Here is a 27,831-nt window from a genome sequence, read left to right on the forward strand (position 1 = left end):
GTTTTAATTTCAGGTATAAGTCAAATCATGCCACTTAGTAAACAACTTATGGATTCAGCATAGCTAATCAATACAGCAAAGCCCTTCCAGAGTCTATTCCAGTAGCTACAGATTTTAATGGGAGTGGATTCCCATAAAGTTTGAGTAAGAGGGGCCACCTGTCCAGCGATCTACCAACTTCAACCTCTGATGTGTCCCAAACATCCAGTTGATTCTTGCTTAATTACATAGAACTATAGGGAAAATAGGGACATTGTAGGAGACCTGGGATTGATTCCCAGCCAATGTACTTCACGTGCAGCCACCATTCATCTGGGGATCACAAAGGTCCAGTCTGGGACGGATCATGCGGATGGTGCAAGACCAGGCAGCATTTTGTTCCCTGTGCATGGGGTCAACGTGATGGCGGCTAACAACAACCTCTAGGGAAAAGGGACCCTGTGACAAAAGGGATTTTAGTTTTTTTTCTAAAATAACTGAAATGAATGCATGAGCTATGCTCAGCACTACAGACTGTATAGCTAATGTTCTTTGAAATTGTCATGCTGATGGGGGAGGAGAGGAGCAGGGACTCTCCGTTCCTTTTACTGATCTTACAGATGACTTTGGTGACTTGTAGGAGCCAGCTTACTGAACTCTCTCCGGCCATTATCAGTTAGGATAGCTAATTACCACAAATAAAGTTCATTTTTTACACTGAAGTAGAATCTCATTTGAAGGAGGGACTTTTTCAGTTGAATTTCAACATCATCATAAAATTTTGCTAATTCATGGCTGCTAATTTAGATTCCATTTGTACTAAGGATGAGCAAAAGGAATGCCAGTATAAGCTGAAAACCAAAGAACTAAAATAAATAGTGAAACATAAATGAAACATTAAGTTTGATCCGTCCAGGAGAACCTGTTTCTGATTCTTCTAAAATCTCAACACCAGATCTGAAGAAGGAGTTCACGGCCTTCTTCCTCACTCATGAGAACCCGGCCAGAATGAGTCCATGTGGCAACGGGGGATTCACCCTACGTGGTCAATGTAAGGTAATCAGAAGTTTTTGTTGGCTAAAATGTGTTTTCTAAAATCAGAGCTATGGATCAGCTGGAGCGCCACATGGAACTTTTTTATTTTTCCTCCTGCATCAAAGCTGTGTTGAAGCCCCATGAGTGTCCCTTCTCCCTACGTCCAACTGGACCGGCCATCCGATCCCACAAAGCAACAGATGGCATGCGTGTAGGCACCTCCCCGCCGCAGCACCACCGTGACATCTCAGAAGGGTCTCTGCATTCATTCCCTCACCCCTTCTAGTCCTCTTAATCGATGACCTCTGAAGAAGAGAACAAATGTCTGGAGAAATATCATTAAAGGAAATTAAACTGGATAATGAATCTAACTAAGGCAGAGTCCAAAATCCATAGCAGTTAGCTCTGCCCTGAGGAAAAGAGGACTGCCATTTTTGAAGAATCAAAAGTGCCTAAAAACAGGTCTTCATGTTAACTATTTCACGACACAAATGAGCTCATCACGTGGGTGAGACTCTGCCTGACTTCCCTTTCCCTCTGGGAAGGAAGCTGCGTGGGAAAGGCTGGTATGTTAATTGTCACCACTCTACTATTCTGAGTAGCCTAATGTCCAGGCATTCCCTCAGCATATAGAGTCAAATGCTGACCCAATTAATCTTGAATTTCAGCCACCCTGTTTGAATTCAAGGTATCTCACCAGCAGAAAGGCCATGAGAAAAGCCAATAATAACCTGTATTCCCTCCCCAGACGCACTGGCTTGCCTGCCTGGTGTTTCTGCTGTATCCACGGCTGGGTGGACACCAGGAGAGGACCTGGACGGGTCAACTCTACTCAACATGGCTACTCCCAGTCAATCACGCCATGCATACCTATCACAACACAGGGCCGAACAGGAAACTTCTAAATCCACACAGAAATTTTAAGAAGGGAGATGATCCAGTTGAGATTCCCTCTTGTCAGCCAATGAGACCCCTACAAAGGTTTCCTCCAGAAGATAAATGCAGATTACAGGTCAAATCGTTTTATTTCTAGTTATAACAGAGGGCAACTTCCATCCGAAGAGTGAGTGTATCACATATTGACATATGTTCTGCTAAACAACACTGTCTCTCCCTACACACATCTGTATACATATGTATATAGGGAGACGTATATGCATGAGAACAGTGGTGGCTCAGTGGTAGAATGCTTGCCTTCCATGCCAGAGACTGGGGTTTGACTCCCCACCAAGGGACCTCAAGCAAATTCACCTCTGTCAGTGGAGGCTTGCATGCTGCTATGATGCCGAGCAGGTTTCGGCGAAGCTTCCAGGCTAAGATGGACTAGGAAGAAAGGCCTGGGGATCTGCTTCTGAAAATCAGCCAGTGCAAACCCTATGGATCACCGTGGTCCGACCTGCAGCCGATCGTGGGGTGGTGCAGAACTGAGTACCATTTTGTTCCATTGTGCATTCTGCATGGGGTCACCATGAGTCTGGGGCTGACTCAATGGCAGCTAACAACAATATGTGTACACACACGCACCCTATCATTACTTTGAAACTCATTGTCTTTATTTGAAGCATTCTCAAAACTATAACAGTTGACCTCTGGGCACCTTACCCAAAGTTTTTCTTATTTTGACACAATTGTGTATAGTGTCCAGACCCCTGCTCCTGTGGTTCTGCCTGAGGTGGGGCTTGACTTTGCCCTGTGTTTTACTAACTGTCAGAACAGCATACAGCATTGCCCCTCACCGTCAAAAGATTTGCAAAATGGAAGGGAAGATACATCTCTCAAAATGCACTGTCTTTAACACCACAACGACTACGATTTTTGCTCATTTTCTTCCAGTCTAATTGAGTAGGCTGCATTCTCTCGCTTACCATAAGTTCCTAAGTGCTTTCCTGTAAAACTAAATAATCTTTATAATTATCACTTCAACGGCCGCACAGAGCGGATGCACGCCATGATTTACGTAACCATACACCTATTGTTCGGCTTTTAGTTGCTGCCATTTTTCACTCTTTTTAAGTTCAAAGGCATGTTTTTATACATGCGATTAATTTAAAGCAGCATGCAGAGACGACGCTTCATCGCTAATCTAAAAACACAGGGTTTATATATTTACCACTCACATTTGATTATGAAATTTAATTTGAGGGTAATTAAGACATTTATATTCCAAACAGCTCCTCGACATCTCGCTCTCCGGGAGCCAGACGGACACAATCATGACGAGCCATTTTCATCTCCACCCAGCACAGTCCAGTGAATTCTGAAACCCAGTTTTCTTGGGAAAAATACACTTCATGAACTCCTGCTGCCTGAGAGGCAAGAGATTATCTCCCAGAACCAGAGTCCATGTTCTCTTTCTCGGGGGATCCTGCCAAGGCAGTGTGCCTGCAAATGCCACTGCGGTTGCATGCTTGGTGCAGAACTGGAGGTGCGCCCCAGACCATGCCCCAGGGCGGTGTTCCTGGGACCTGCCTACAGGTCCCAGGCATAACCAGAACCCCACTTTGCCGGGGGACAGGCCAAGGGAATTGCTCAGGCCAGCTTCAGCTGTTGCATGCTTTTTGAAGCTTATCATGGGTCACTTCAGGTTACAGATTCCCTGAGTCAGGGGTAGCAGTTTAGTGCATGAGCTTTAATGGGGTTCAGGGTGCCATCCCCACTAGCTGTGTGACACTGAACAAGTGACCAAAAAGAGAAAAAAAACAGTGCCTCCCCATAAGGCTATTGTGAGGGTCAAATGGGAAAAAGCACCTGAAGATCTCAGGAAAATGCTGTCCTTTGGTGGAGACAGAGATGTACGTTACACGTGTTTACTGAATGAAGGAATGGAGGGGGTGGATGAATGAACATGTAAGGTGTTCCCATCTGTCTCCTGGACAGTTTTCTGTAGATCGTCCAAATTCCTTTTGTGATAAAAATCACTTTATTGATGGTAATCATTACATGCAGTCCCAGGGTGCTGCAAACGCTTAACGTGCTTGGCTACTAACTGCAGGACTGGAAGTTCGAGACCACCCAGAGGGGCCTGAGAAGAAAGGCCTGCTGATCTACTCCCCCCCAAAACCCCATTAAAAACCCAAGGGAGCACAATTCTACTCTGACACGCATGGAGTCGCCATGAGTCGGAATCTCCCTGAGGGCAATTGGTTTGGGTTGTTTTGGGGGTAGTTTGTTTTTTGTTTTGTTTTGGGCCACTTGGTGAGGACATTGAAATGCATGACATATGTTTGCTAAATGAAGGGATAAAGGAGTAGATGGATGTATGAGGGTACAGGAGCTTCCACTTATCTCACGGACAGTCTTCTGTAGATGCCCAAATTAAATTCACGACAAAATCATTTTGTTGATGGTTAATCATTACGAACTTGATCCCATCAATAAACAGTCAATAAACACTCTGGAAAGATGTGTCCACTTTAGTATGAAATTAATTTTTAATGTCCAGGAAAATTCCATTCTAAATCTCTATATGATGTTTCCACCAATCAAAAGGAACTCATATCAACAAGCAGGGGAAATGCTGTCAGGCCTAGCTTTCAACAATGCATTGCCTAATATAATAACAAAGCCACAAGCCACAAAACACAGAATAAATAAATGGGACCTCATAAAAATTAAAAACCTTTGTTCATCAAAATACTTTACCATAAAAGTGAAAAGACAAGCTACCGACTTGGGAGAATATCTTCAGAAACCACATGTCAAACAAGAATCCAATAACCAAAATATATATAAAATGTCAACAACTTCACAGCAAAAAGACAGATAACCCAATCATAAAATGGGCAAAGGACTTGAATAGACATTTCACCAAAGAAGACATTCAAATGGCCACCAAACCCATGAAAATATGCTTAGCATCATTAGCCATCAGAGAAATGCAATTCAAAACCACAATGAGATACCATTTCACTCCCACTACCCTAGCTAAGATGAAGAAAACAGAAAGTAACAAATGTTAGCCAGGATGTGGGGAAATCTGAACCTTTATCCATTGTGGATGGGAATGCAAAATAGTACAGCTGTTGTAGAGAACAGTGTGGCTGATCCTCAAAAAACTAAAAATAGAGCTACCATATGACCCAGCAATTCCACTTCTAGGTATTAAAAGCAGGGACTCAAAAAGAGACTTGTATACCACTGTTTATTGCAGCACTCTTCACAATGGCCAAATGTAGAAACAACCTAAATGCCCATCAATAGACAAATGGATAAACAAAATACAATACATACATACAATGGAATACTACTCAGCAAATAGAAGAAATGAAGTCTTGATACATGCTACAGTATGGGTGGAGCTTGAAGACATTATGCTGAGTGAAATAAGCCAATCACAAAAGGACAAATATTGTATGACCTCACTTATGTAAAAAGACAAGAAAAGGCAAATGTATAGAGACCAAACTTTACTACTAGTTACCAAAGGTGGAGGGGGAGGGGAGCTAACGGTGATGGAAAAATTGCATTAATTAAGGGTAGGGTTACACAGCCAATTGTTATAATTGCTGTTAATAAGCTGTATACCTGTAAAAAGTTTAATTGGGAAAAGTCGTGTGATAGATATATTTACAACAACAACAAAAAAAGAGAGTTGCTGAGGCTGCTTATGTACAACCAAATACCTCGTGGGATTTGGTTCCTTGGTTTGGAGGTTTAGGATCATGGTGTCATGGGACATCCCAGTTAATTGGCCTAATATCATCTTTAGTGCTTCTGTTCCATCTCCTAGTTCGTTGTATAGTGCCTGGGGTCTTAAAAAGTTTTAAGTAGCTTTCAAAGCACAGTAATTGGCCTCTATTCACATGGAGCAACAGAGGAAGAAGGGCGGTCAGGAACAGGAGGAGGATATAGAATGTGTGGCTAATTGCCTCCAAGAACAACTGCCTTATTTGCCATGAGACCAGAAGAGATAGATGGTGCCTGGCTACCAATACTGAACATTTTGGTCAAAGATTCCATAGAAGAATTCTGATCAAAAGGGGGACTATGCAGGACAGAATTTCAAATTCTAATGGACTCCAGACTTCCTGGAGCCATGGAGGGTGGCTGAACCCCTGAAACTATTGCCCTGAGATAATCTTTGTACCTTAAATGGAAAACATCCACTGAAGTCTTCCTAAAACCAAACAACAGTTTAGCTTATCTAGTAAAAAAAGGTCTGCCTTGAGTATTATGCTCTTTTAAAAACTATCTATGTGGGATCAAAGGGATAACAGCAACTCCGATGATCAGACGGGAACCTTAGAGGGCGATGAGTTTTTGTTAATGGGGGAGGAACAACTCAGAAAAGGAGGGTGAGAATAGTTGCACAACTTGAAGACTGTAATCAATGGCACTAAATTGTACGTGTAGGAAATCTTCAAAAAAAAAAAAAGGGAATGTTGACAGATTGTGATAAATGTAACTAATGCCACTGAACAATTTGTGTGAAAATTGTCAAATGGTAACCTAACTTGTTGTATAAACTTTCACCAAAACCTCAATAAAATATTATTTAAAAAAACAAACCAAAAAAAAAGAAAAAAAGGAACTCATATCCTCTTCTGAAGCTAAAATAAGTTAAGTCAAATAAAAAAAATTCCTTGGTGACTTTCTTATCTGTGGAATCAGAAAAACTCAATTACTACTATGTACTGAAAAAAAAGAAAAATTAAGTCAAGAACAACAACAACAAAAAACTCAACTGACTTAAAATCCCATGTATTATCACTATGTCTAATAATAAAGAAATGATTTTTATATACTTAGCAACTCCTGGTAAAACAGAGAAGAGATTAGAGTTATTGTTATTTTTTATGATTTTGCCACTGGCAATTAATTCTTCTGATTTGTTTTGGGTCCAAGACTCAGAATATTTTTCCAAACCAGCAGATTGATGTAGGAAAATTATTTCAGTGCAGTTCCTGGCAAATCGTGATGATGAATGGCGTGGTAGGACAAACTTATTCAGGCACACATTTTTCAGTAGTGGCAGAGAAAAGGCTGAAAAATTACTAGTAAATTGCTTTTGGTAAAAATGCTCTCTTTCAAATTTTCCCTAGTCTGAAGGTCTTCCACGGAATGCCGGCATGGTACGTCATGACATACCTGGACCACAAAGGCAGTTAAAGAAGGAACGTGAGGAAAGAAGCAGGGTTAAGATTTAATTTTCTTATTATACCCCCACCGTCTCCCATACTTTTCCCACACCAAGTCCTTTGGTGTGCATCTTCTTAACCTATTGGGATAAGTGTCTCTAAAAGGGTACATATTATCTATCCTTAGCAAATGTGGCCAGGTGCCCCCAACACCCATAATCTAGTTCGCCCAAAACAGAGCCAAGGACATCAACACATCTCTAGTCTATTGTTTTCCTTTTACCTTCCCCCCCGCCCCCGCCCCGCCCCAATGCACCCAGTTTTCTCAGCTTCAAATCCACACTTGTTACAAAGGTCTCCAAATACCCCTGGTGCCTGGTAAACCACCAAAGACAAAAGAAGGCTTGCTCTCTGTCTTCTCCAGACTACCTCTGGATGTGACTGTTCCTGATGATTTTCTTGGAGGATACACAGGCTCTTCATGGGAGTTGGGGCTTGCCTCTCTGTTGGCTCAGCACAGAGCAGGAATTTTCTAGACTGGAGCTTCAGGGCGGGTGGGCTCCCAACCTGTTCATACCTCTGGCGGGTAGAATACCGAGTCTACTCTTGTTCTTTCACTTTGTTTTCTATCTGAAGCCTGGCCTCTCAGGACACTCTCAGATAGCCTGACAGCAGCCTTACCGTCCTGGGTGAGAGGTCTCATCTGGTGCTTCTCACTGGGAGGTGGTTGTTCCCCTCCACCCCCACCCCAGGGGACAGTTACCACTGTCTACTGACATTTTTTTGGAGCCCTAGTGGCGCAGTGGTTAAGAGCTCGGCTGCAAACCAAGAGGTCGGCAGTTCAGATTCACCAACTGCTCCTTGGAAACCCTATGAGGCAGGTTCTACTCTGTCATATAGGGTCGCTATGATTCAGAACTGACTCGACGGCACCTAACAACAACAGCGCTGACATTTTTGTTTGTCACATTGGAGGGGTCGGTGCTACTGGGATTTAGCATGTAGAGGCCAGGGATGCTGCTAAAAGTCCTGTAATGCACAGGCCAGCCCCCACCACAAAGAGCTACCCAGCCCAAAATGTCAGCAGTGCCGAGGTTGAGAAACGCTGGTGTAACCTAAATAAAATTCTCCAGAGATTATTTTTTGTTGTCCTCGAACATGGTTAAGCTGGTACCAGTCGCTGTCAAGTCAGTCCGACTCCTGGCGACGTCATGTGTGTCAGAATTAGAACTGTGCTCCACAGGGTTTTCAATGGCTAATTTTTCAGAAGTAGATCCCCAGGCCTTTCTTCTAAGGCACCTCTGGGTAGACTTGAACTCCAACCTTTAGGTTAACAGACAGCCACAATAACCATTTGTACCGCCTAGGGACTTAACATGGCTGTTGTCTAGTTAGAGATGTATAACAGAAGGAAACCTGTGCCATCCGCACAATCACTGCTATATTTGAGCCCATTGTTACAGCCACTCTATCAATGCAAACATGGTTACCAGTCAGTAACTTACAGCCGAATTTATGAAGTACTTGATTTTTCTCTCTCATTCGGTAAACACTAGTTGTAGGCCAGCAAAGTGTAGGACCAGGCTGGCCTGAGACGTGGAGGGAAGGTTAGCAGTCTCCAGACCACAGGGAGGTGTCTGTGGTCATATGACACACTCTCAGATGGGGGCTGTCGGGTGTTCTCTCTTCCCCTCCTCTCAACTGCCCTTCCCCTTGGCCTGCACTGCTAGAGCAATAAGAACCGAGGATGCGGGAGGTTCCTGCCTGTTTGTTGGACACCTGGGTCTACCAGGAAGAGCAGGGACTTAGGGTCAGGGAGATCAGGATCCTGCTCCTGCCTGTACCTCTTATCTGCTGTGTGATCTTGGAAGAGCAAAATAACTTCTCTGAACGTTTCCTCCTTGAAACAGGGAACATGGCACTGAACTTTGGGGCACCTGGAAAAACAGTACTCCATAGGTATACCAGCAGAGCACCTGATACCAAACCCACTAACTCTACAGTTAGGAGCGACGTGTCTCACTGCTCTAGTGGCATTTCCAGACAAGTATCCCCAGAGGTCTCGGAGCTGGGCTCTCAGGCTCCCCCGTGACAGGTCACATGTCCGTCACAGCTAGGCTGAGCAGTGTAGCTGAGCCTGTGCGACCGGTGCACGCCTGTGACCTTGCCTGTCGGGCACCGTGCTCCAAACCCAGAGCCCTGCAGACCCACGGCTCCTCCCTCCTGTTTCCTTCTCAAACACAAGGAAAAATAGCACGCGATAACTCACAAGCAACATGCTTAACTCTATTTTCTTGCTTTAAGTTCAGCCCTCAAGAAAGTTCTTCCATGTGGAATAAACAGCTGTGAATTTGCCTAATAACACACAGGCATTTTACCCCCCGGGTATTCCCCAGAGGAACCATGGGCCACCTGCATCTTTTTACTGCATTTAATAATTCAGCCCATGAATTATGCATGATTAACATAAAGCCTTGTGATTTTATTTTCTTTCAGATTTAAGCACGGAAACAACCACCATTGTTTTTCTTTCCAGCGGTTGCGATCAAAACACAAAACTTGATTCTAGAATGAATCATTTCTTTTTTTTTTTTTTTTTTTTAAGTATTTTCAAATGCCGTTCTCCACTGAATCAAAGAAAAGAGTTGCTAAGGCTGCCTTTGGAGATGCAGGGAAACCCAAGTTCTTTTCCTGGCCGGCGTTAAGCCATGAGAAGCAAGGCTACCTCAGAGCTCTCTCCTGTATGGCATTTGCTCAGAGGAGACTGATGGTTCCATAGCGCCCGCATGGCTTACGTAAAACAGATTCACTTCAGTCCCTCACCTTAGGGTACTCCACACTTATCTGCTCAGGATCCAGAATCTCACTGCAGTAAGTTTTTAAGAGCAAAAACAGCAATTCTCTTGAATTCCAATAATAGGTTAATCACATCATCCTCAAAAAATAGTAAAAACCCAAACCAGATCAGTTGTATTTAGTAAACCATCTGCCCTTACGGTGGAGACATGTGTAGAAGACAGTTATGTGCCAAGCAGAAAACGTGGCATCATTGGGCATCTAAATGAATAGAGTCAAGCAGGTTTGTCTAATGGGGAAACATGTATTACTATCAAAAGAAAGACAACTGTATCCCACGCGGAGAAGCAGGCAGGCTTTAATATCTGAGGTTCATTTCAAGCTATGCCTGCTAGCAATTCTCTGCCTGCAATTCTCTGATTTCTGTGCACAGAAAGGCTGACCTCACCTGCATAAAAACAATGAGGAAGCACGTGTTGGCTAAAAGCTCGTGCAGCCTGAGTTTGCGTGCGTGTCCGAGCGCTGACATCTCTGTTGATGTTCTGCTTGCAGGAATCATGGTCAGTAAGGAATCCGGCAAAGGTGTGCTCACTGCTTCCGAGACTGAAGTGGAACCGGCTGCCTCGCTGGCCCTGGAGATGAAATATGCCCTGGACCCTAATCGGCAGATTAAAAAGCGGAACAAAGCACTGCAGGTGCGGTTTAAGGATATCTGCGAGGCACAGAACGAGCAGAGGGACACACAGCTCTCCACGGGACCGCAGGGAGAGCGGCAGGAGGCCAAACCCGTGTCGCACAAAGCGGCCTATCGCAAGTACATGACCGTGCCCGCCCGCAGGTCCATCCCCAACGTCACCAGGAGCACAGGTGTGCAGACCTCCCCGGACCTCAAGAAGTGCTACCAGACCTTCCCCCTGGACCGCAAGAAGGGGGGCCTCAAGAGCTTCCCAGGCGCAGATCCCTTTAAAAGTCAGAACAACGGGTTTCTCCTTGATGCAAAGGAGAAGGGCGAGGGGAAGGCCCCCGGGGAGGCCGGGCCCTGTGGGGTGGCCCGGGTTCAGACGGCGGCCTTGGTGTTCCACTCAAGTGAACACATGAACGCGGTGGACCGGCCTTCAGGCCTCAACTGCCCCGAGCCTTGTCAAGACCTCGATTTGCACAGTTGTCGAGACACCCCTCTCCAGCATGTGGCTTGGGCTCCTTCGGAAGACGCAGATTCCCAGTTGCATGGGAGAGCAAAGCGTGACCGAGGGCCACCGGAAGCCGAGGAGCGCGCCCCAGTGGCCCACGGGAGGGTGTTTAAGACGGAGGTGGCCGCAGTGTACGCGCCTGCCCCCGGCACACAGGCCCCTGAGCGGGTCTTGTCCGTCTCCACGGCCACCAGTGAGTGGTCCCTCTGCCCAGCGGACGAGGAGCGCAGGAGAGCTGCGCAACTCAATGGACTGCAGGCCCCCCCAGGCGCCGCGCTGGCCTGCCTGCCCCCCGCACAGTGCCCGTCCCCTGAATGTGGCGAGCCGTCCCTGCAGACTCAGCTCCCTGCCAGGGAGGAGACCCAGCCTGGTCAGACGGCGCTGGCTGCTGGCGAAGAATACCAACAAATTGTGCCTCACACGGAAGTGGTGGACCTGAAAGCACAGCTTCAGATGATGGAGAACTTGATCAGTTCAAGTCAAGAAACCATCAAAGTGCTCTTGGGGGTCATTCAGGAGTTGGAAAAAGGAGAGGCTCAGCGGGAAGGGTATGTATGCTCACACTTGTTTATGAAGCTTGGCAGGTTCACCACCCTTGGGTCTGTCTAGAGGCTGGAAAACCCAAGCCAATAAAGACTAAAGCCAGCCCTTCTGGGCCCTTGCTAGAGTCAAAAGACACAGCAAGGCAGAAAGGGGTAACCATTCATTTTAACAGCTAGACTTCACTGCTTACTCACCTTCAAGTATACCTGTTGGTTAGTATTTACCTGTCTGGCCTTGAATTCAAAACTGCACCTATATTTTGAATGAATTGATGGATTTTGCCTTTTTCTCTAAATCTACTAGGACTAAAAGTTTATGATATTGATGATAAACACCAAGTATGCCAATCCAAGATCTCTAATCTAAATCAAAAGCCATTTGCCTCTTAAGAATCATATTATGGAAGAGAAAAGAGAAAATTCTGATGGGGTTTTTAAAAAGTACATGCTGATCTGCTTTATAATAGATAATTGGAATAACTCGGATACTCAGGGTTGTCTAAGGTTGGGTACAACAGACAGTGTGTTTCTCTGTTTGCCTAGTACTCCATCCAGCAATGCCCAACCCCTAGAGAATTCCTACCTGCCTATGACAAGGATCTGTGGCTGCTAACCAAAAGGTCGGCAGTTCGAATTCACCAGGTGCTTCTTGGAAACCCTATGGAGCAGTTCTACTCTGTCCTATAGGGTCACTATTAATCAGACTCAACTCAACAGCAATGGATTTTTACAACTAGGATAGTGACGCCCCCCTCCCCCCATGGGTCTCCCTCCCCGTGCAGGTGGGCTGCAGAGAGAAAGGCACCCTTCACAGCCAGTACTGCCCAGTGCTGATAGCAGCTTGTGGAACTCTGTTTGCCATCTTTGAATGTTTAAGCTGAGGAGTGGCAACTTGAAAGAAAAGGACCTAAGGCCTCAGAAGCCTCGGGTGGGCCAGGCAGTGGCTAGTCGCTGCTGCTTCTCCAGGCAGTGCCCAGGGCTTCTCAGCCTTGGTCTGCAGGGCTGGGCCTTCTCTTTCCCATCTCCCCTAGAAGCTGCCTCCGTTCTCTGCTGCCCGTGTTCTGGGGGTTGGATCACAGATACTGCACCCCTCCCTCTGCAGGCCCTGGACTCCTTGTTCAGCAACCTGGCAGCTAGCACGGAGACCCTGTAAGGGCAGCATGCACCCCATGCACGAGTGGGTTATTGGGGTAGACCTCAGGCACAGTGTTTGCTCACTGCAAACAGTGGGTGAGGAGACCACCTTCTAGTGTGAGGTGGCAGGTGAGGCTCAGGTGCCAGTGCAGATTCTGCCCTTGGCTCTGGCTTCCAAGCTTAGTGTAGGCAACCATCCACAAAAAGGGTTAATTCTCAATCCTCCCCCTCCTATTTCTATAGTAGTTTGCAGCCCAGGCTGTTAAGGAGAGGAGCTAGCCACATTTCAGATAATCTTAAGGTAGATTAGCAGGTAACCTAACACCACAGAATGTTTTCAAAAGGTCTTGTTTGATCGCCATCTTCATTCCATTTCAACCATTTAGACCGGAAAGAAGGCAGGCATGTAAGGAATTTGCTGTTCAGGAGACCAGGTTCCCAAAGGAAAATGCAAGGGGCCTGATCAATGACTGTGATACAGTTGGCAGTGACATAATACCGACATCACCAGGTGTGAAATAAAATCTACCAAATGGTGTCAAAGCACCTGTATATGCTGAATGCTCCCCAAGAAGGGAAGGCCGAGACACGAGGCTCCTTCTTGCACCCTTAGGACCAGATGGACAGCAGTTTTAACTAGGCTCCTCTGGGCTCTCTGAGGCTGTCAGTCTAGCCAAGTGGTTTCCAGGGCAGCAAGACAGGCCCAGGAGGGAATTCTGGCACCAAGGCCTAGGCCAAGGGCCGCCCCTATTTGAGCCCGGTTTCTTCACCTCTCAGTTGGAGATGGGCGCCTGTCTTGCAGATGGAGGCTGAGGATGAAAGGACTGACCCGTGTGCTGTGCTTAGCCCTGTGGCAGGTGGATGTCTGCCGTAGCCAGACTGTTGGTCTTGCTGGTTGGTGATGGTGGTGGGAATCTGGACACCACTTTGTGGCCCCTGTCTGAGTCCAGCATGGTGAAGGTGCCCCCACACTCTTAGCTCAGGCAGCCCCTCAGCCCTATCCCCAAAAGCCCTAGAGCTGTGCTGTTTAATACGGGAGCCTCAAGCTACACGTGGCCACTGAAATTCAAATTTAAATTAATTACAACAGAACAGTCAGTTCCTCAGTCATACTAACCATGTTTGAAGTGCTCAGAAGCCACAGGTAGCTACTGGCTCCCGCATGGTTAACACACACCATTCCAATCACCATCAAAGCCCCCACCCTGGTGTCCCCAAATCATCACGCAGGGGCCGGCTCATCACCATTTGATGACGCAGGCACATTAACTCAAGGAGGATCATTTCACTTTAAAACCATCTGGGGTCAGTGTTGTGGGGAACGCCCACATCTGGGCCTCAGACCTTCGTCTTCACCCCTTTCTCTGGGCCCCTTGGACTCAGGTAACGATGCATCAAGTGGTCCCATACTTCAAGGCCACCTTCAGGTGCACCCTCTTGCTTAAAGGCCAGGACATTAATTTGGTTGAAATTCAAACTGCCTACCACTTTTCTCCAGGTCAGAGTATGGAGGGAAGGGAGGGGGAGACAGCAGCCTCAGGAATAAGCAGACGAGGGGCAGCTTGTTCTTCACCCCCTTCCTGGTGTCTGGGTCCCACACAGAGTCACGGGATGAGGACAGGTGCTGGGAAACACTTGGTGGCAGGATGTGGGGAGAGTAAGCATTTTCTGATTTCCATAGTGCAAATCCCTCTACTGTGGTCAATTTGTGGAGCTGAAAATTCCTCCAGAATTCCTCAAATCCTTCAATCTGCCGTAAAACTGGTCCAGGCCACCCCACACTCCTCTCTGTACCCGACCAACCCCTGAAGGGCCTGAGCCAGGACTGGACATCAGAAGGCGGGATCACAGGACCTATTTTAAGGCCTCCGTCTGAGCTGGGAATTAGGTGTTTCAGTTACATCTCATGTTGTTGTTGCTGTTGTGTGCTGTCAAGTTGGTCCTAACACATAACAACCCCAAGTGACAAAGCAGAACTGCCACACGGGTTTTCTTGGCTGTAGCCTTTACGGCAGCACATCTCCAGGTCTTTTCTCCAGTAGAGCTGCTGGTGGGTTCGAGCTGCTGGTGGGTTCAAGCTGCAGATCTTTGGGTTAACAGCCAAACGCTTAACCACTGCGCCACCGGGGCTCCTTGACACTCGTTGCTGTGGAGTTGATTCTGACTCATAGCATCTCATGGTAAAAACCAGGAAAATTCACTCTACTTTATGTAGGTTATTATTTAGTCATTAGGTAACTTGGGAAACCCTGGTGGTGTAGTGGTTAAAATCTAAGGCTGCTCACCGGGTTGGCAGTTCAAACCTACCAGGTGCACCTTGGAAACGCCATGAGGCAGTTCTACTCTGTCCTACAGAGTTGGTGTGAGTTGGAATCGACTCCATGGCAACAGGTATGTAGCATGATGGTTAAAATATCAGATACCAAGTTACAATATCAACAGGTTTTTCCATGGAGAATATTCTAAAGCCTAGAAGTCATTATAAACTGGTGGCAACTGCCCAGAAGCTGTGTAGTCACCTCCTCCCCTGATCCCCAATAACACACTGAGGGTCCTGCTTTGTATACAACTGGACCTGTACTAGAAGGAGTCTTGGTGCAGAAGGCATCATTGTGTCCCTGGGTGGCACAAACAGTTGCTGCACTCCGTGGCCAACCAAGGTCCACCCAGAGGTCTACATTATGGAAAGCAAGAATTCTGCTGCTGAATCACCAATGCTACCAGTGAGAGATTGCTGCTGCTGTTGTAGCTGTGTGCCGTTGAGTCGATTCAGACTCGTGGCCACCCTATGGGACACAGCAGAACTGCCCCATAGGGTTTCCTAGGCTGTAATCTTTATGGAAGCAGATTGTCAGGTCTTTTCTCCTGTGGAGCGGCTGATGGGTTCCAACAGCTGACCTTTCGGTTAGCAGCCGAGTGCTTAACCGTTGCACCACCAAGACTCCTTAATAAGAGATTAGAGATGAGTTATTGGCCTGGCGTACAATTTGATTTGGAAAATACTGAACTTCCTGCAGAAGTCCCTGATCTTGTATTATGCATCATTCTGAATCTAATTTATTGGTAGGAAATGGAATGTTTTTGTTTTCTGAGAACAATAGTGACTCTAGGTTTCCTTCAAGTAACATATCAGAAATGGCCAAGAGGCAGGCGTAAGCTTCTGACTCTCTCCTCTCTCCCCTGCAAACTCCTCATTTGTGGAGCTGGGATCAAACCCAGTGGACGTCCCTGGGTGGTGTAAGCAGCTAATGTGCTCGGCTGCTAACCCAAAGGTTGGCCATTGGAGCCCTCCCAGAGGGGCCTTGGAAAAAAGTCCCGGTGATCTGCTTCTGAAAAATCACCCACTGAAAACCCCGTGCAGCACAGTTCTACTCTGACACACACGGGTTACCATGAGTGGAGTCGACTCAACGGCAGCTGGTTGTTAGGAAGCCAGGACCTTTCAATCCAAGGGACGAAACGTGGCCCCAGTGCTACACACGCACCCAGGGGTGAGCTAGGCCTGAACGTGTTTGAACATTAGGACAGAACTTGCAAAGGCACCCCCTCTCGGACCTGGCTTGCAGCCAGGGGCCCTCTTACCTTTTTTGAAATTTATTTAAGACCCTGTGTTTTGAAGTCGGGCTCCTTTTCCTTATGGAGTTTGTGTGTGCTTGTCAGGTAAGCTCTTCCTACTGCTGCTGCTGCTTTTTTTTTTTTTTTTTGAATATTTTATTGTGTTTTAGGTGAAAGTTTACATAGCAAAGCAGGTGCCCATTTAAACAGTTCTATACAACTTCTTCCACGACATTGGTTACATTCTTTGCAATGTGTCAACATTCTCATTATTTCCATTCTTTTTGTTCTGTTTCTGCTAACCTTGCTTCCTGACCCCTTGTTAGCTTCTCTTCTTTGTTTTAGGGTAAGTATTGACCATTTAGGAAACCCTGGTGGCACAGTGGTTAAAAGTTCGCTTGCTAACCAAAAGGTCGGCAGTTCGAATCCACCAGGCACTCCTTGGAAACCGTACGGGGCAGTTCTATCTACTCTGTCCTACAGGGCCTCCATGAATCAGAATCAACTCGACAGCAATGGGTTTATTGACCATTTGGTCTCACATAGTTGATTGTTAAAGGGAACACAGTATTCATGGGTGATATTTGTTTAATGAGCCAATCCATTATTTGGATGAAAGGTGACCACCTGGAGTAGCTTCAGTTTCAAGTTCAAAGGGTATCTTAGGGTGATAGTCTCTGGGGTTCCTCTAGTCTCTATCGGTCCAGGAAGTCTGACCCTTTTTTTTGGACTTTGACTTTTGTTCTACATTTTTCTCACATTCTAACCAGGATCTTCTATTGTGTCCCTGGTCAGAGTGATTGGTAGTGGCAGTTGGGCACCATCTAGTTGTTCTGGTCTCAGGCTAGATGAGGCTGTGGTTCATGTGAGCTATTAGTGCTGTAGACTAGTTTCTTCTTTGAGTCTTTGGTTTCCTTCATTTTCTTTTGTTCCAGACAAGTAGAGACCAATAGTTGTGTCTTAGGTAGCCACTCGCAAGCTTGTAAGACTCCAGACACTACTCACCAAAGTAGGATGTAGAGCATTATCTTTATGAACTGTTTTACCAATTGACTGAGTTGTCCCACAAGACTATGGTCCCAAGCCTTCAAACTCAGTATACCAATCCTATAAGGTGTTTGTTTATATCTAGGAGGAATCCCTAACTGGGCCCCCTATGTGGCTTATGATAAATATGAATATACATGCAGCACACATAAATATATATATACACATGCCTGCAGATACACCTGTACCTGCACACACATATACTCACACAGGCCTCCCTATACACGTACACGCATACATGCCTACCTATGTAACTGCACACATATTTTTTTGGGTTATTATCGTTGTTGCTCTTCCTGTTGCTTCTTATTCCATGGACGGGGACTCCATGTCATGGCCACAACCACTTTCAGTAATTTCCACGTTACTTTTCATATGAGACTTTTTAATGAATCTCATTTGCTTGTGTAGATTTTGGAAAGGCCTCAGCAGAGAAAAGTTTTCAGCCCAGGTAGCATATTTAGCCTCAGCGAGCTCCTGGTTTGTCTTCCATCAGATGAGGGTGGTACAGGATTAAAGACACTATCCACACAGCTCCTAGCAGTGACCAGCACATAGTAGGGACTGAATAAAGGATGTGTCCTAATGTTAGCATTTCCGCAGATGGCATCCCTTAAGTAGGAAAAAGTATTCAAAATTGTGCCTTTCATTGTTGTTGTTAGTTGCCATCGAGTTGATTCCAACTCATGCTTACCGCACGTGTCCAGAGTAGAACTGCTCCATAGGGTTTTCAAGGCTGTGACCTTTCGGAAGCAGATCGCGAGGCCTGATTTCCGAGGCGCCTCTGGTTGGGTTTGAAATGCTAGCCTTACGGCTGGGAGTGGAGCGCTTAACCATTTGCACTGCCCGGGGGCTCCTTTCAAGACTCTGGTCCATTTCAAAATGTTCCAGTAATTGGCAAAAGCGCCTGCAGCTCAGGAGCGTCTGGTTGGTCACTCACCTGCCTGAATGCCCGGTCTCATCCCACTTATTCCAGAGCTCTTGGTAAGATTCTTGTCCCCTCCCACAAAGTTCGGAGTCACACTGGCTACCTGAACATGCCTCTAATGTGGTTGTTGAAGGCTGAGGACCGGGCTGACCGGGCAGACAGGGAACTGAGTTTAAAAATCAATTTATGTAGCAGCCATGGTTCCTCGGAGCAGCCCTGGGGTCCTGAGCAAGGAGGTGCCTCTGGCTGGCAGGCTGCGGGGTTTGCATGCTTGTGGTACGCACTCATCAGAACAGCCACCCCAGGGTGGAGACGGCTGTTTACTTCTGAGGCCATGCACCCTCACATTTAGTGCCAGGTGAGCTCTCTGGCTGCTGACAGCCTAATGAGACTCTGCTCTCCAGAGGAGACCTGACAGCAATGGGAGAGTATCTGCCATTGCCTAGAGGGAAGCCAGTTCTTCTCCCAGTCGAGCATCTTCCAACATGTGCCTGGGTTACCTGCAGGCTGGGGAGGGTGGGGGCAGGCAGAGACCAGCAGGATCCAACCCACAGCAGGCCCTGAAACATGTTGACAGGCAGAGCTGAGATCATGCCACTTCGGGGCTTTGTGGGCTGTACTGAGTCAGAGCACAAGGAGACCAGGGCTTAGAAGGAGGAAACCCTGACACACAGACCAACCCCATGAGCCTAACTGCTTACACAGAGGATGTCTCGTCACTCCAGGAATGCCATCCCCTGTTAATTCCTGCTACCCCATCACCAGGCAGCTCACGGGCAGCCGGGTCCTGCTCCGCCTCTCTGGGAAGGGCTGTGTCTCAGTGGCATGGTGGCCCAGAAGAGAAGCCGAGAGACTCCCCCAAGCCCCGAGGCTCCTTGAAAGCAGCACTCATACTGGCTCCGAGAACTAGGAAGGTGGGCATCAAGATCTGAGGCCCAGCAGGGAGTTAGCACAGACCCAGGGGGTATCCTGCATTAAGCCTGTATGACACCATGTTTCTCTGTGACCAACAAAAGGGCAATAGCCACAGAGCGACAAATGTGCATGAGCAGATACATGGTTAAGAGGTAAGGACTAAGGCCCCCACCAAAAAAACCCAAACCGTTGCTGTGGAGTCAATGCTGACTCATAGTGACCCTATAGGACAGGGAGAACTGCCCCACGGGGTTTCCAAGGCTGTAAATCTGCGGGAGCAGACTGCCACATCTTTCTCCTGAGGAGTGGCTGGTGGGTTCAGACCTCCAACCTTTTGGTTAGCAGCAAGGCGCTTTAACCACTGCACCACTATGGCTCCTTTTAAGGCTCGCAGGGATCTATATTGGCGGTTATCAGAGCCAGTATCCTGTATGACAGAAGTCGGCAAATGTCTTCTGTGAAGAGCTGGATAGTAAATAATTTAGTCTTTGCAGGCCACATCCGGTCTCAGTAGCAACTCTTCTACTCGGCCCTTGTATCCTGAAAGTAGCCATAGATCATATGAGTGGGCATGACTATATTCCAATAAAACTTTATTTACAAAAGCAGCCTTGGAGGAGCTCACAGTTCACGGACATTCGGTGTGCTTACGCAGCCTCCTAATTGTTCGTCAGCCCGCACAGTGTGTGTGTATGTAGGTGTCTAATTTATATGCAGAATTTATACACGCGGCATTTCTTGAAAACCTGAAAAGGGTCTTGCTCTCTGACCAGCAGGAAAAAGAGGTCACAGCAGACACGTTTGTGTGCTATGGCTTTTGCCGTAACTTGGGTATTTGATGCTAGATGGAGAGAAAAGAGATGCTAAGTCCTTATATTAACAAATCACTCAGAATCGGTACAGTCTTCAAAATGACCTCTCAGGGAATGAGAAATCTCTCCGAATTTGCTCTAATTACCCACGCCCAAACAGAATACACACAGTGTCACATTCTGGAGGAAGCACAGGGGATGGTTTCTTTGGTCAAGGCATAGAGCAGGGAGAGCCGGCAGGGAAAACCGTACCACAGCAGCCATGGCTGACAGCAAGGACACTGAAGTCTCGGCGCCAGATTCTGACTTAGGAACTTTCCCAGATTCCTCCCTCCTCCGAGAGCTGCGGGGAAGGTTGGGCACCGTGGGAGGATGGCATCTCTATTTGGCTGTGTACCCTCTAGAAGGATGATTGGGCTGCTCTTGCCAAAACCACCCCACATAATTGAGATGGAAGTCTTCCACCTGCTTAGCTGGGGATGGCCGAATTTCCAGGAGGGGAGAGTGGGTGGCGTCGATACAGTCAGTCTCCCTGGCTGCTGCAGCTCTACACACAGGCCTTGTGGAGCGTCTTTAGAATGTGTGCGCGGCCATCCCAGGCTTGTGGCGCGGCTGATGGATCACAGTCGAGCAGGGACTGTGAGCAGCCAGGGAAAGGAGTGGTCGGCAGCGAGGCCGGCAGCAGAAAGATTTCCTCCTGCCAAAGGCTCCCCTGCCCCTTCGCACACCCTATTTGAACAGGATGAAAATGTCAGCACTTCATTTTCTACTGTTCTTGACAAATCGGCTTTGGTGTCTTCTCTTCAGGTTGATTCTAACCCAAAACATTTTAAAGCCTTCCGGCTGGCTGCCTGAGGCCCGGCTCCCCTGCAGTTCATTCCTAGCATTTGCCAGGAATGAGATTTAAGGAGGGAGCCAAGAAGGCTCTGTAGCTACCCTTTGGCTCTGCAGGGGGCCAGTATGGAGTTGTGTGCTTGGCTCCACCCCTCCCCTAATTGTGACCTTGGACAGGGTCACTGCCCTCTCTGTACTTCTGCTTCCTCTGTAACAGAGAGCTAAGGATACCTGCCTCATGGGCTTGAACAAGGATCTCAGACAGTCCCTAGACTACATTTGCACTCAATAAAAATTGCTTCCTTAGAAGATACTTTGTTACTGAGCAGCAACCTTTCAAGTGCTGAAATTCAGGGAGGTTGAACACTTTAAGAAATATTTTCTTGGTTTATTGTATAAAAGTTTATTGTATAGGTTGGTTTATTTCAGAGGGCTAAGAGAGGTTGAAGAGTCCCTGGGTGGCACAAACGGTTAACGTGCTTGGCTGCTAACCCAGAGGCACCTCAGAAGAAAGGCCTGGCAATCTGCATCCAAAATCTCCGATACTGAAAACCCTGTGGGGTGTGGTTCTACTCTGACACACGTGGGGTCGCCATGAGTCTGAGTCGACTCAAAGGCAGCTGGCTTTAGGAGAGGCTAAAGATTTCAGAACAGAGACGTGAAGCTTTGAACCTGTTTTCAGAGTACGAAAGTAAAAATAAGTACAAAGTACAGCACAAGTTGGTTTCCTGTAATGGACAGGGCAGTTGATACGTACTGTCAGGAAAAGGGTTGTGTCCTAGCCCAGCTTAGCCTAGCCTTCTGAGCTACATTTTTTTCATACAAAAGTAAGAGTCCAAATAAGAGAAGGAGCCTTAAACGCTCCCTTCTGCCTTAAGGACGGATTCTACAGAGATATGTAACAACATCACAATTTTGGCCACTAGCTTAAAATACAGAAAGAAAACCCAAAACCAAACCCAGTGCCATCGAGTCAATTCGATTCATAGCGACCCTACAGGACAGAGTAGAACTGCCCCATAGAGTTCCCAAGGAGCGCCTGGTGGATTTGAACTGCCGATCCTTTGGTGAGCAGCCATAGCAGTTAACCACTACGCCACCAGGATTTCCACAGAAAGAAAGGGGGTGGAAAAAACCCTCCCTACCAATCTCCATCACTAAATGCATATAATGATCCTACTGTTTTTGTATTTTCCCCGTGACGCTTCATCAATTCCTCATCTCTGTCACGGCCATGGAAACCCTGGTGGCGTAGTGGTTAAGTGCTATGGCCACTAACCAAAAAGTCGGCAGTTCAAATCTGCCAGGCACTCCTTGGAAACCCTGTGGGGCAGTTCTACTCTGTCCTGTAGGGTTGCTATGAGTCAGAATTGCCTGGATGGCAATGGGTTTGGTATTTTTTTTAGATCACGGCTACACATGCTGACCTTGGCCTTTGCCCTCCAAGGCTTTGAATGACGTTTATATATTTGAGATAAGTACTCTTCAAGTCCTGAAGTCCAAGTCCAAGTTACCATGTTTTATGATTTTGAAATGGAAGTATAGATCATAGACTTTCTAGCATTTATTTCATTTAATTCAGAGGGTAACAGTAAGCCTTTTCTATAAAAAAAAAACTTTTTTTTATAGCCTTTTCTATAGCATACATTTATGTAACTTTGTAAACACTATTTTTAAATTCTTGAAAAATAATGAGCTTCCCATCCTTAATAAGAAAAATAAAGCAAAATATATATTTACAAGAACATAAAACCCATTTCAAATTCTTCCTTTGGGTCTCATGTAGGTATCACACATTCTTGAAAACGTAATTTAAATAATCTTTCTGTGCAGAATGCTAAAATAGTTCTCAAATGCCTGCCCAGCCTTTTAAGTTGGTGGGTGAATAAAAGCCTCACTACCGAGCCACCAGGCAATTCAGACACCCCATTTGCAGATAAAATGAGCAATTCAAGGCATGACATGAATGCTTACAGAATTTATAGATTTGTGTCCTGGAATTCATATTTTAAAAAAAAGATGAAATGTAAGTTCTACTTTTCAAACTTTTTTTTTTTAATCCCGTGGAATTTCTGCTAAGTGATGCAGAAATGATCTGAGCTATATTTCCTGTTCAATCTATGGAGACCACAGCACCTACAAGGCTCATTACGTTGAGCACCTCTAATGGGCCGGCCGTTTGACATTGTCTGGTTTAATTCTCCAAGTAACACTGCAAGAGAGAAAACTGAAGCTCAGATATGATAAGAAACTTCTCCAAGGTCAGAAGACCAATGAGAAATGGTCAGTCTGGAATTCATCTCTGGACCTATCAGGCCCCTGTACCCACATGTCCCACCATGGGATGTCCCCCACGTAATTACAGAGCAGGTATCTTCTTGCTGAGGCAAATCTGGGTTCTTCCTTTTACTTGAAGGGACTACAGATCTGCTGCCCCTGGTAGGCTTTAAGACCACCATTCAAAGGGACCCCAAGAGTAAAGTATATCTCTAAGGATCATCATTAGAAAGAAGAATCCCCCCTGTGAGGTGATGTCAGAAAATCTAGACCACTGATGTACAGGGAGCTGAGTGCCAGGTCACAAACCTACCCAGACACAACCTGTCCGGGAAAAACTCCTCAGGCCTTCATGGACCATCTGTAACTTGTGTAGCTTGTTGAAGGACCAACCAGTTTCCACCTGGCTCTGACGTCTTCAAATGTACGTCCAATTTCATGTGAACAACAACATGAAGGCAAATGTCCAAGGTCAAATAAAAATAAACCCCACATGCATTTAAAAGCCGGAATGGTAAAGGGTATTTGTGAGGACTGAGTTCACAGGAAAAGACAACATAAAAAGAAGCATATTTTGGCCCAAAAAGGAATAAAAACTTTTTCCATCAATGTCTGACTGGTTACAGCACTTCACCACCTCCCCAGATAAAAGTCTCGTCACCGGACATGCAGAGTTTTTTAAACGATCACACCAAAATTGAAAGATGGCCATCTTCAGCTGAGGGAGCTCTAAAGCGTTTGTTTCAAACACGAATGCAGGTCAGCCTTTGGGAACAAAGCATAGAAGCCTCGAGAAGAGTAAGTTTTCATTTAAAATTGTTAATTAAGCTGCTCTAAAAAAAAATACATAAAAAAAAAATAAAAAAGAAAAAGCCTCTGTGGATATTTACCATCAGAGCCACTGGCAGATGCAAAACAGGAAGGCTTCCAAATTGAAACCCCTGTAAAGTACAACACTATGTAGAGTGGCTGGAGGAACACGGCGCCTGGAAGGAGAATTTGTTTCACACAGTAGACCAACATTCTTATTTTCATTCTAGCTCGGTAGCCGGTGCCACCAAAATTCATTTTCATTAATTTTCAATAAATTACAGCTTAGGCTTTATCTCTCCTCCAGGAAAACAAGTTAATCAACTCAGCTTCAGCTCTGCCCTAAAACGTTGTTTTCCTTATAAATTACTAATGCTGCTGCCTTCTAGGGCAAGCGACTCTGTTTGTATCATCGTTGTGCGTCATCTCATAACTTAGTTTCTCCTTGACTTCGTGAATGTATCAAGAGAAATGAAATGTAAGCTTTGGCCTGTGTGCAGTAGAGCCAGGCAGTCAGTCCATACACGAAATAATAATTACTGTTTTCCCAATTTTTGCATATTATGATTTTACATATCAGAAAAATATGATTATAAAACACCAAAAACAAGTCCTGCCCCAATAATAGTGTCGGTCTCTGTATGTGTCTCTGTCTCCATTGGCACGTATTTCCCACAGTAATGGATGCACCATAACAATGTATTCTGTCGTAGGTGGCTCTGTATGGATGGAAGTAAGCAGGGAGACAGGGGTGGGAAGGATGGAGGTGAGACAGAAGGCCGAGGAAGAAAGCAAGGGAGACTCCTGACCCCTGTTTAGCATCAGGGGACAAGATGCCATGCAGGTTTGAATCCTCCCTCTAGCTGTGATGCTACTGGACTAACCACTGTGATTTAAAAAAAAAAAAAAATCAAACCTGTTGCCGTCAAGTTGATTGCGACTCATAACAACCCTATAGCACAGAGTAGAATGGCCCCACGGGGTTTCCAAGGAGTGCCTGGTAGATTCAAACTGCCAACCTTTCGGTTAAAAAAAAAAAAAAAAAACAACTTTTTTTTTTCTTTCTTTTTTAGTTTAGCAGCCATAGTTCTTAACCACTATGCCACCAGGGTGAACCACTGTGATTGGTTCACTTTAATTCTCTGTAATGAAAACAAGTAATAGAAGCTTTCCTAATAGCCACGAAAAAATTTTTTTAAACAAGCCTTTGCCATTGAGTGATTCTGACTCATAGTGACCCTACAGGACAGAAAACTGCTCCCTAGGATTTCCAAGGAGCAGCTGGTGGATTCAAACTGCTGACCTTTCGGTTAGCAGCTGAGTGCTTAACCACTGTGCCACCAGGGCTAGTGTCACCACATTTAGGGAGGTTCTAGGCCAACGATATTTCGTTTTTCAACAGTGTTTGAAGAAAGCAACTGAGTTCATTAAGGATGTTTCTCAATGAAGCTGGTTAACCAGGATTGCTTCTGGGATGAAGGATATGACATGTTCCAGGAGACCTGGTTTAGGTGCAAACTAAGCCATTTACCTCAGTAACTGCGGGTGGGAACAGAAGATGACTGTCCTTTCCCACTTGTTTGGGGACATATAAAAATGGCATCAATACCATTTAGATGGATGTTCTCACCTGATCCAGCTGGGAACAACAGAAAATGACAGTCCTGTCTGTCTTTTCAGAGGTGAAAGAGTACACTACCAACTATCTCAGCATGATATAATCAGTATCATTCATTTATTCATTTTCATTCATTTGTTCCTTACTCAGAAAATATTCTTGAGCACCCACTCTGTGTCATGCCCCAGTGAGGCACAGAGCGTTCACCAGGGAACAGACAAAATCTCTGCCCTCATGCTGCTGGCATTCTGGTAGTGAGGAAGCTTGTGGGGGTGGAAACAGACCAAGCACAGTAAGTGAAAAGTAGGGCTTGCTCCACGCTAGGATGTGGTGGGAAGAAGACCAAATAGGAACAGCAGTAGTAGATAGTCCAGGTTGGGGTGGAGGTTGGGGCAAAGAGCTAAATTTTCAATCAGTCATGCAAGCAGATGACACAACCTTGCTTGCTGCAAGTGAAGGCGACTTGAAGCACTTACTGATGAAGGTAAAGGACTGCAGCCTTTAGTGTGGATTACATCTGAACATAAAGAAAATGGCAATCCTCACAAATGGACCAATAAGTAACATCATGTAAATGGTGAAGAAATTGAAGTTGTCAATGATTTCGTTCTTCTTGGATCAACAATCAATGCCCACGGGAGTAGCAGTCAAGAAATTAAATGATGTACTGCACTGGGCAAATCTGTGGCTAAAGAACTCTTATTAAAGTGTTAAAAAAGCAAAGATGTCACTTTGATGACTAAGGTGCACCCGACCCAAGCCATGGTCTTTTCCGTAGCCTCACAGGCACATGAAAGCTGGACAGTAAAAAAGGATGCTCGAAGAAGAACTGACGCATTCAGATTGTGAGAATATTGACTATATCATGGACTGCCAAAAGAACAAACAAATCTGTCCTGGAGGAAGTACAGCCAGAATGCTCCTTAGAACTTAGGATGGTAAGACTGCATCTTATTTTGGACAAGTGTCAGGAGAGAGCTGTCGCTGGAGGACGACATCATGCTTGGTAAAGTGGATGGTCAGCAGAATAGAAGGAGACCCTCAATGAGATGGATTGACACAGTGGCTGCAACAATGGGCTCAAACATAGCAACTTGTTCGGTTACACATAATATCGCTATGAGTTGGAGCTGACTCAACAGCACCTAACAACGATGATGAAAAAAAGAGGTAGTTGTGGTGTATACCTCAAACCCCTACTGTATGGGAGACACCAAATTAAGCCCTAAAAAAAACACCAAACCAAACCTGTTGCTGTGGAGTCGATTCCGACTCATAGTGACCCTATAGGACAGAGTAGAACCGCCCCAAAGAGTTTCCAAGGAGCACCTGGTGGATTTGAGCTGCAACCTTTTGGTTAGCAGCCATAGCAGTTAATCACTATGCCACCAGGATTTCCAATTAAGTCCTAGGACTGGGAAAATAAATGAAGCCATAAACACGGCCACCATGATGCTCTCAGTCACATGGGAAGAAAGACACCTAATGAGATCATCACAATCCACCAAGGAAAGGTCTGTAAGAGGAGGTTCTGGGGAACTTGTCAGAAGATGTGCTGAGATGCCTAGGAGAGAAAGGAGAAGATGGGCCAAGAGCCAAGGATATTGGTTTAAATAAGCGTAAGAAACAGATGCATGGAAAGAGGGCTACTTTTCAAAGCTGGACAACTCTAGTTTCTTAACATACAAGCAACTCCTTCCTCTTAGAAAAAGTACTCTAGAGTTTAACTGTCTAGAGGGCAAGGTCTATGTCATATTTATCCAAACAACTGCTACCCAAAGGGCCTTGCACAGAGCTGATGCACAGCGGACATCTCATGAACTGTGAACATGAGCATGGTGGAAGCTATTTATTTTGGCTAATATACAGCAAAATCCTTTAGAGTCTATAATTAGAACACTCCGTTGAAATAGCCAGGATTATTGAGAAGTATCCTGAGGGGTTAGATGTATCTCGTAGGGTTTAAAACATGGGGTTGACATACAGGACTGATTCTTTCAGGGTTAACATTTCAGTTCCTGGGTCTGGGAGAATGGGGCATGTACGATTTGGAGAACTTCATCCTACTGCTGAAAAAATTTTAGTAAGAAAAAGAAATATGGAAAGAAGACAGACCCAGCTCAATTTATGAATACCTTATGCTTCAAAATAATCATTTCTAAGTAATCTGCTTGGATCTCGACAGATTTTTCCAACCAGCCAATGGGGTTCCCAAGCTAGCCCCCAAAGACCTTTTAGTCAGTATTGAGGCTCAGGTATAGAGTGTTATAAAATCAAATCAT

The 27,831-nt window shown here is 45.8% G+C and overlaps 2 protein-coding genes across 4 annotated transcripts in view; one reads left to right on the forward strand and one right to left on the reverse strand.

Annotated features, from left to right (window-relative positions):
• Positions 1-27,831, reverse strand: part of DOCK1 (dedicator of cytokinesis 1) — a 542,476-nt gene that overhangs the window by 275,391 nt on the left and 239,254 nt on the right. The gene's annotated exons all lie outside the window — the stretch shown is intronic.
• The window catches only part of INSYN2A (inhibitory synaptic factor 2A), a 51,752-nt gene continuing 34,142 nt past the window's right edge, over positions 10,222-27,831 (forward strand). The window contains exon 1 of the mRNA XM_003419713.4: positions 10,222-11,625. Within this exon, the coding sequence (XP_003419761.2) occupies positions 10,349-11,625 (1,277 nt within the window). The 5' untranslated portion in view covers positions 10,222-10,348. The remainder of the gene's footprint in view (positions 11,626-27,831) is intronic.

Source organism: Loxodonta africana, chromosome 16, assembly GCF_030014295.1.
Source record: "Loxodonta africana isolate mLoxAfr1 chromosome 16, mLoxAfr1.hap2, whole genome shotgun sequence".
Lineage (NCBI taxonomy): Eukaryota > Metazoa > Chordata > Mammalia > Proboscidea > Elephantidae > Loxodonta > Loxodonta africana.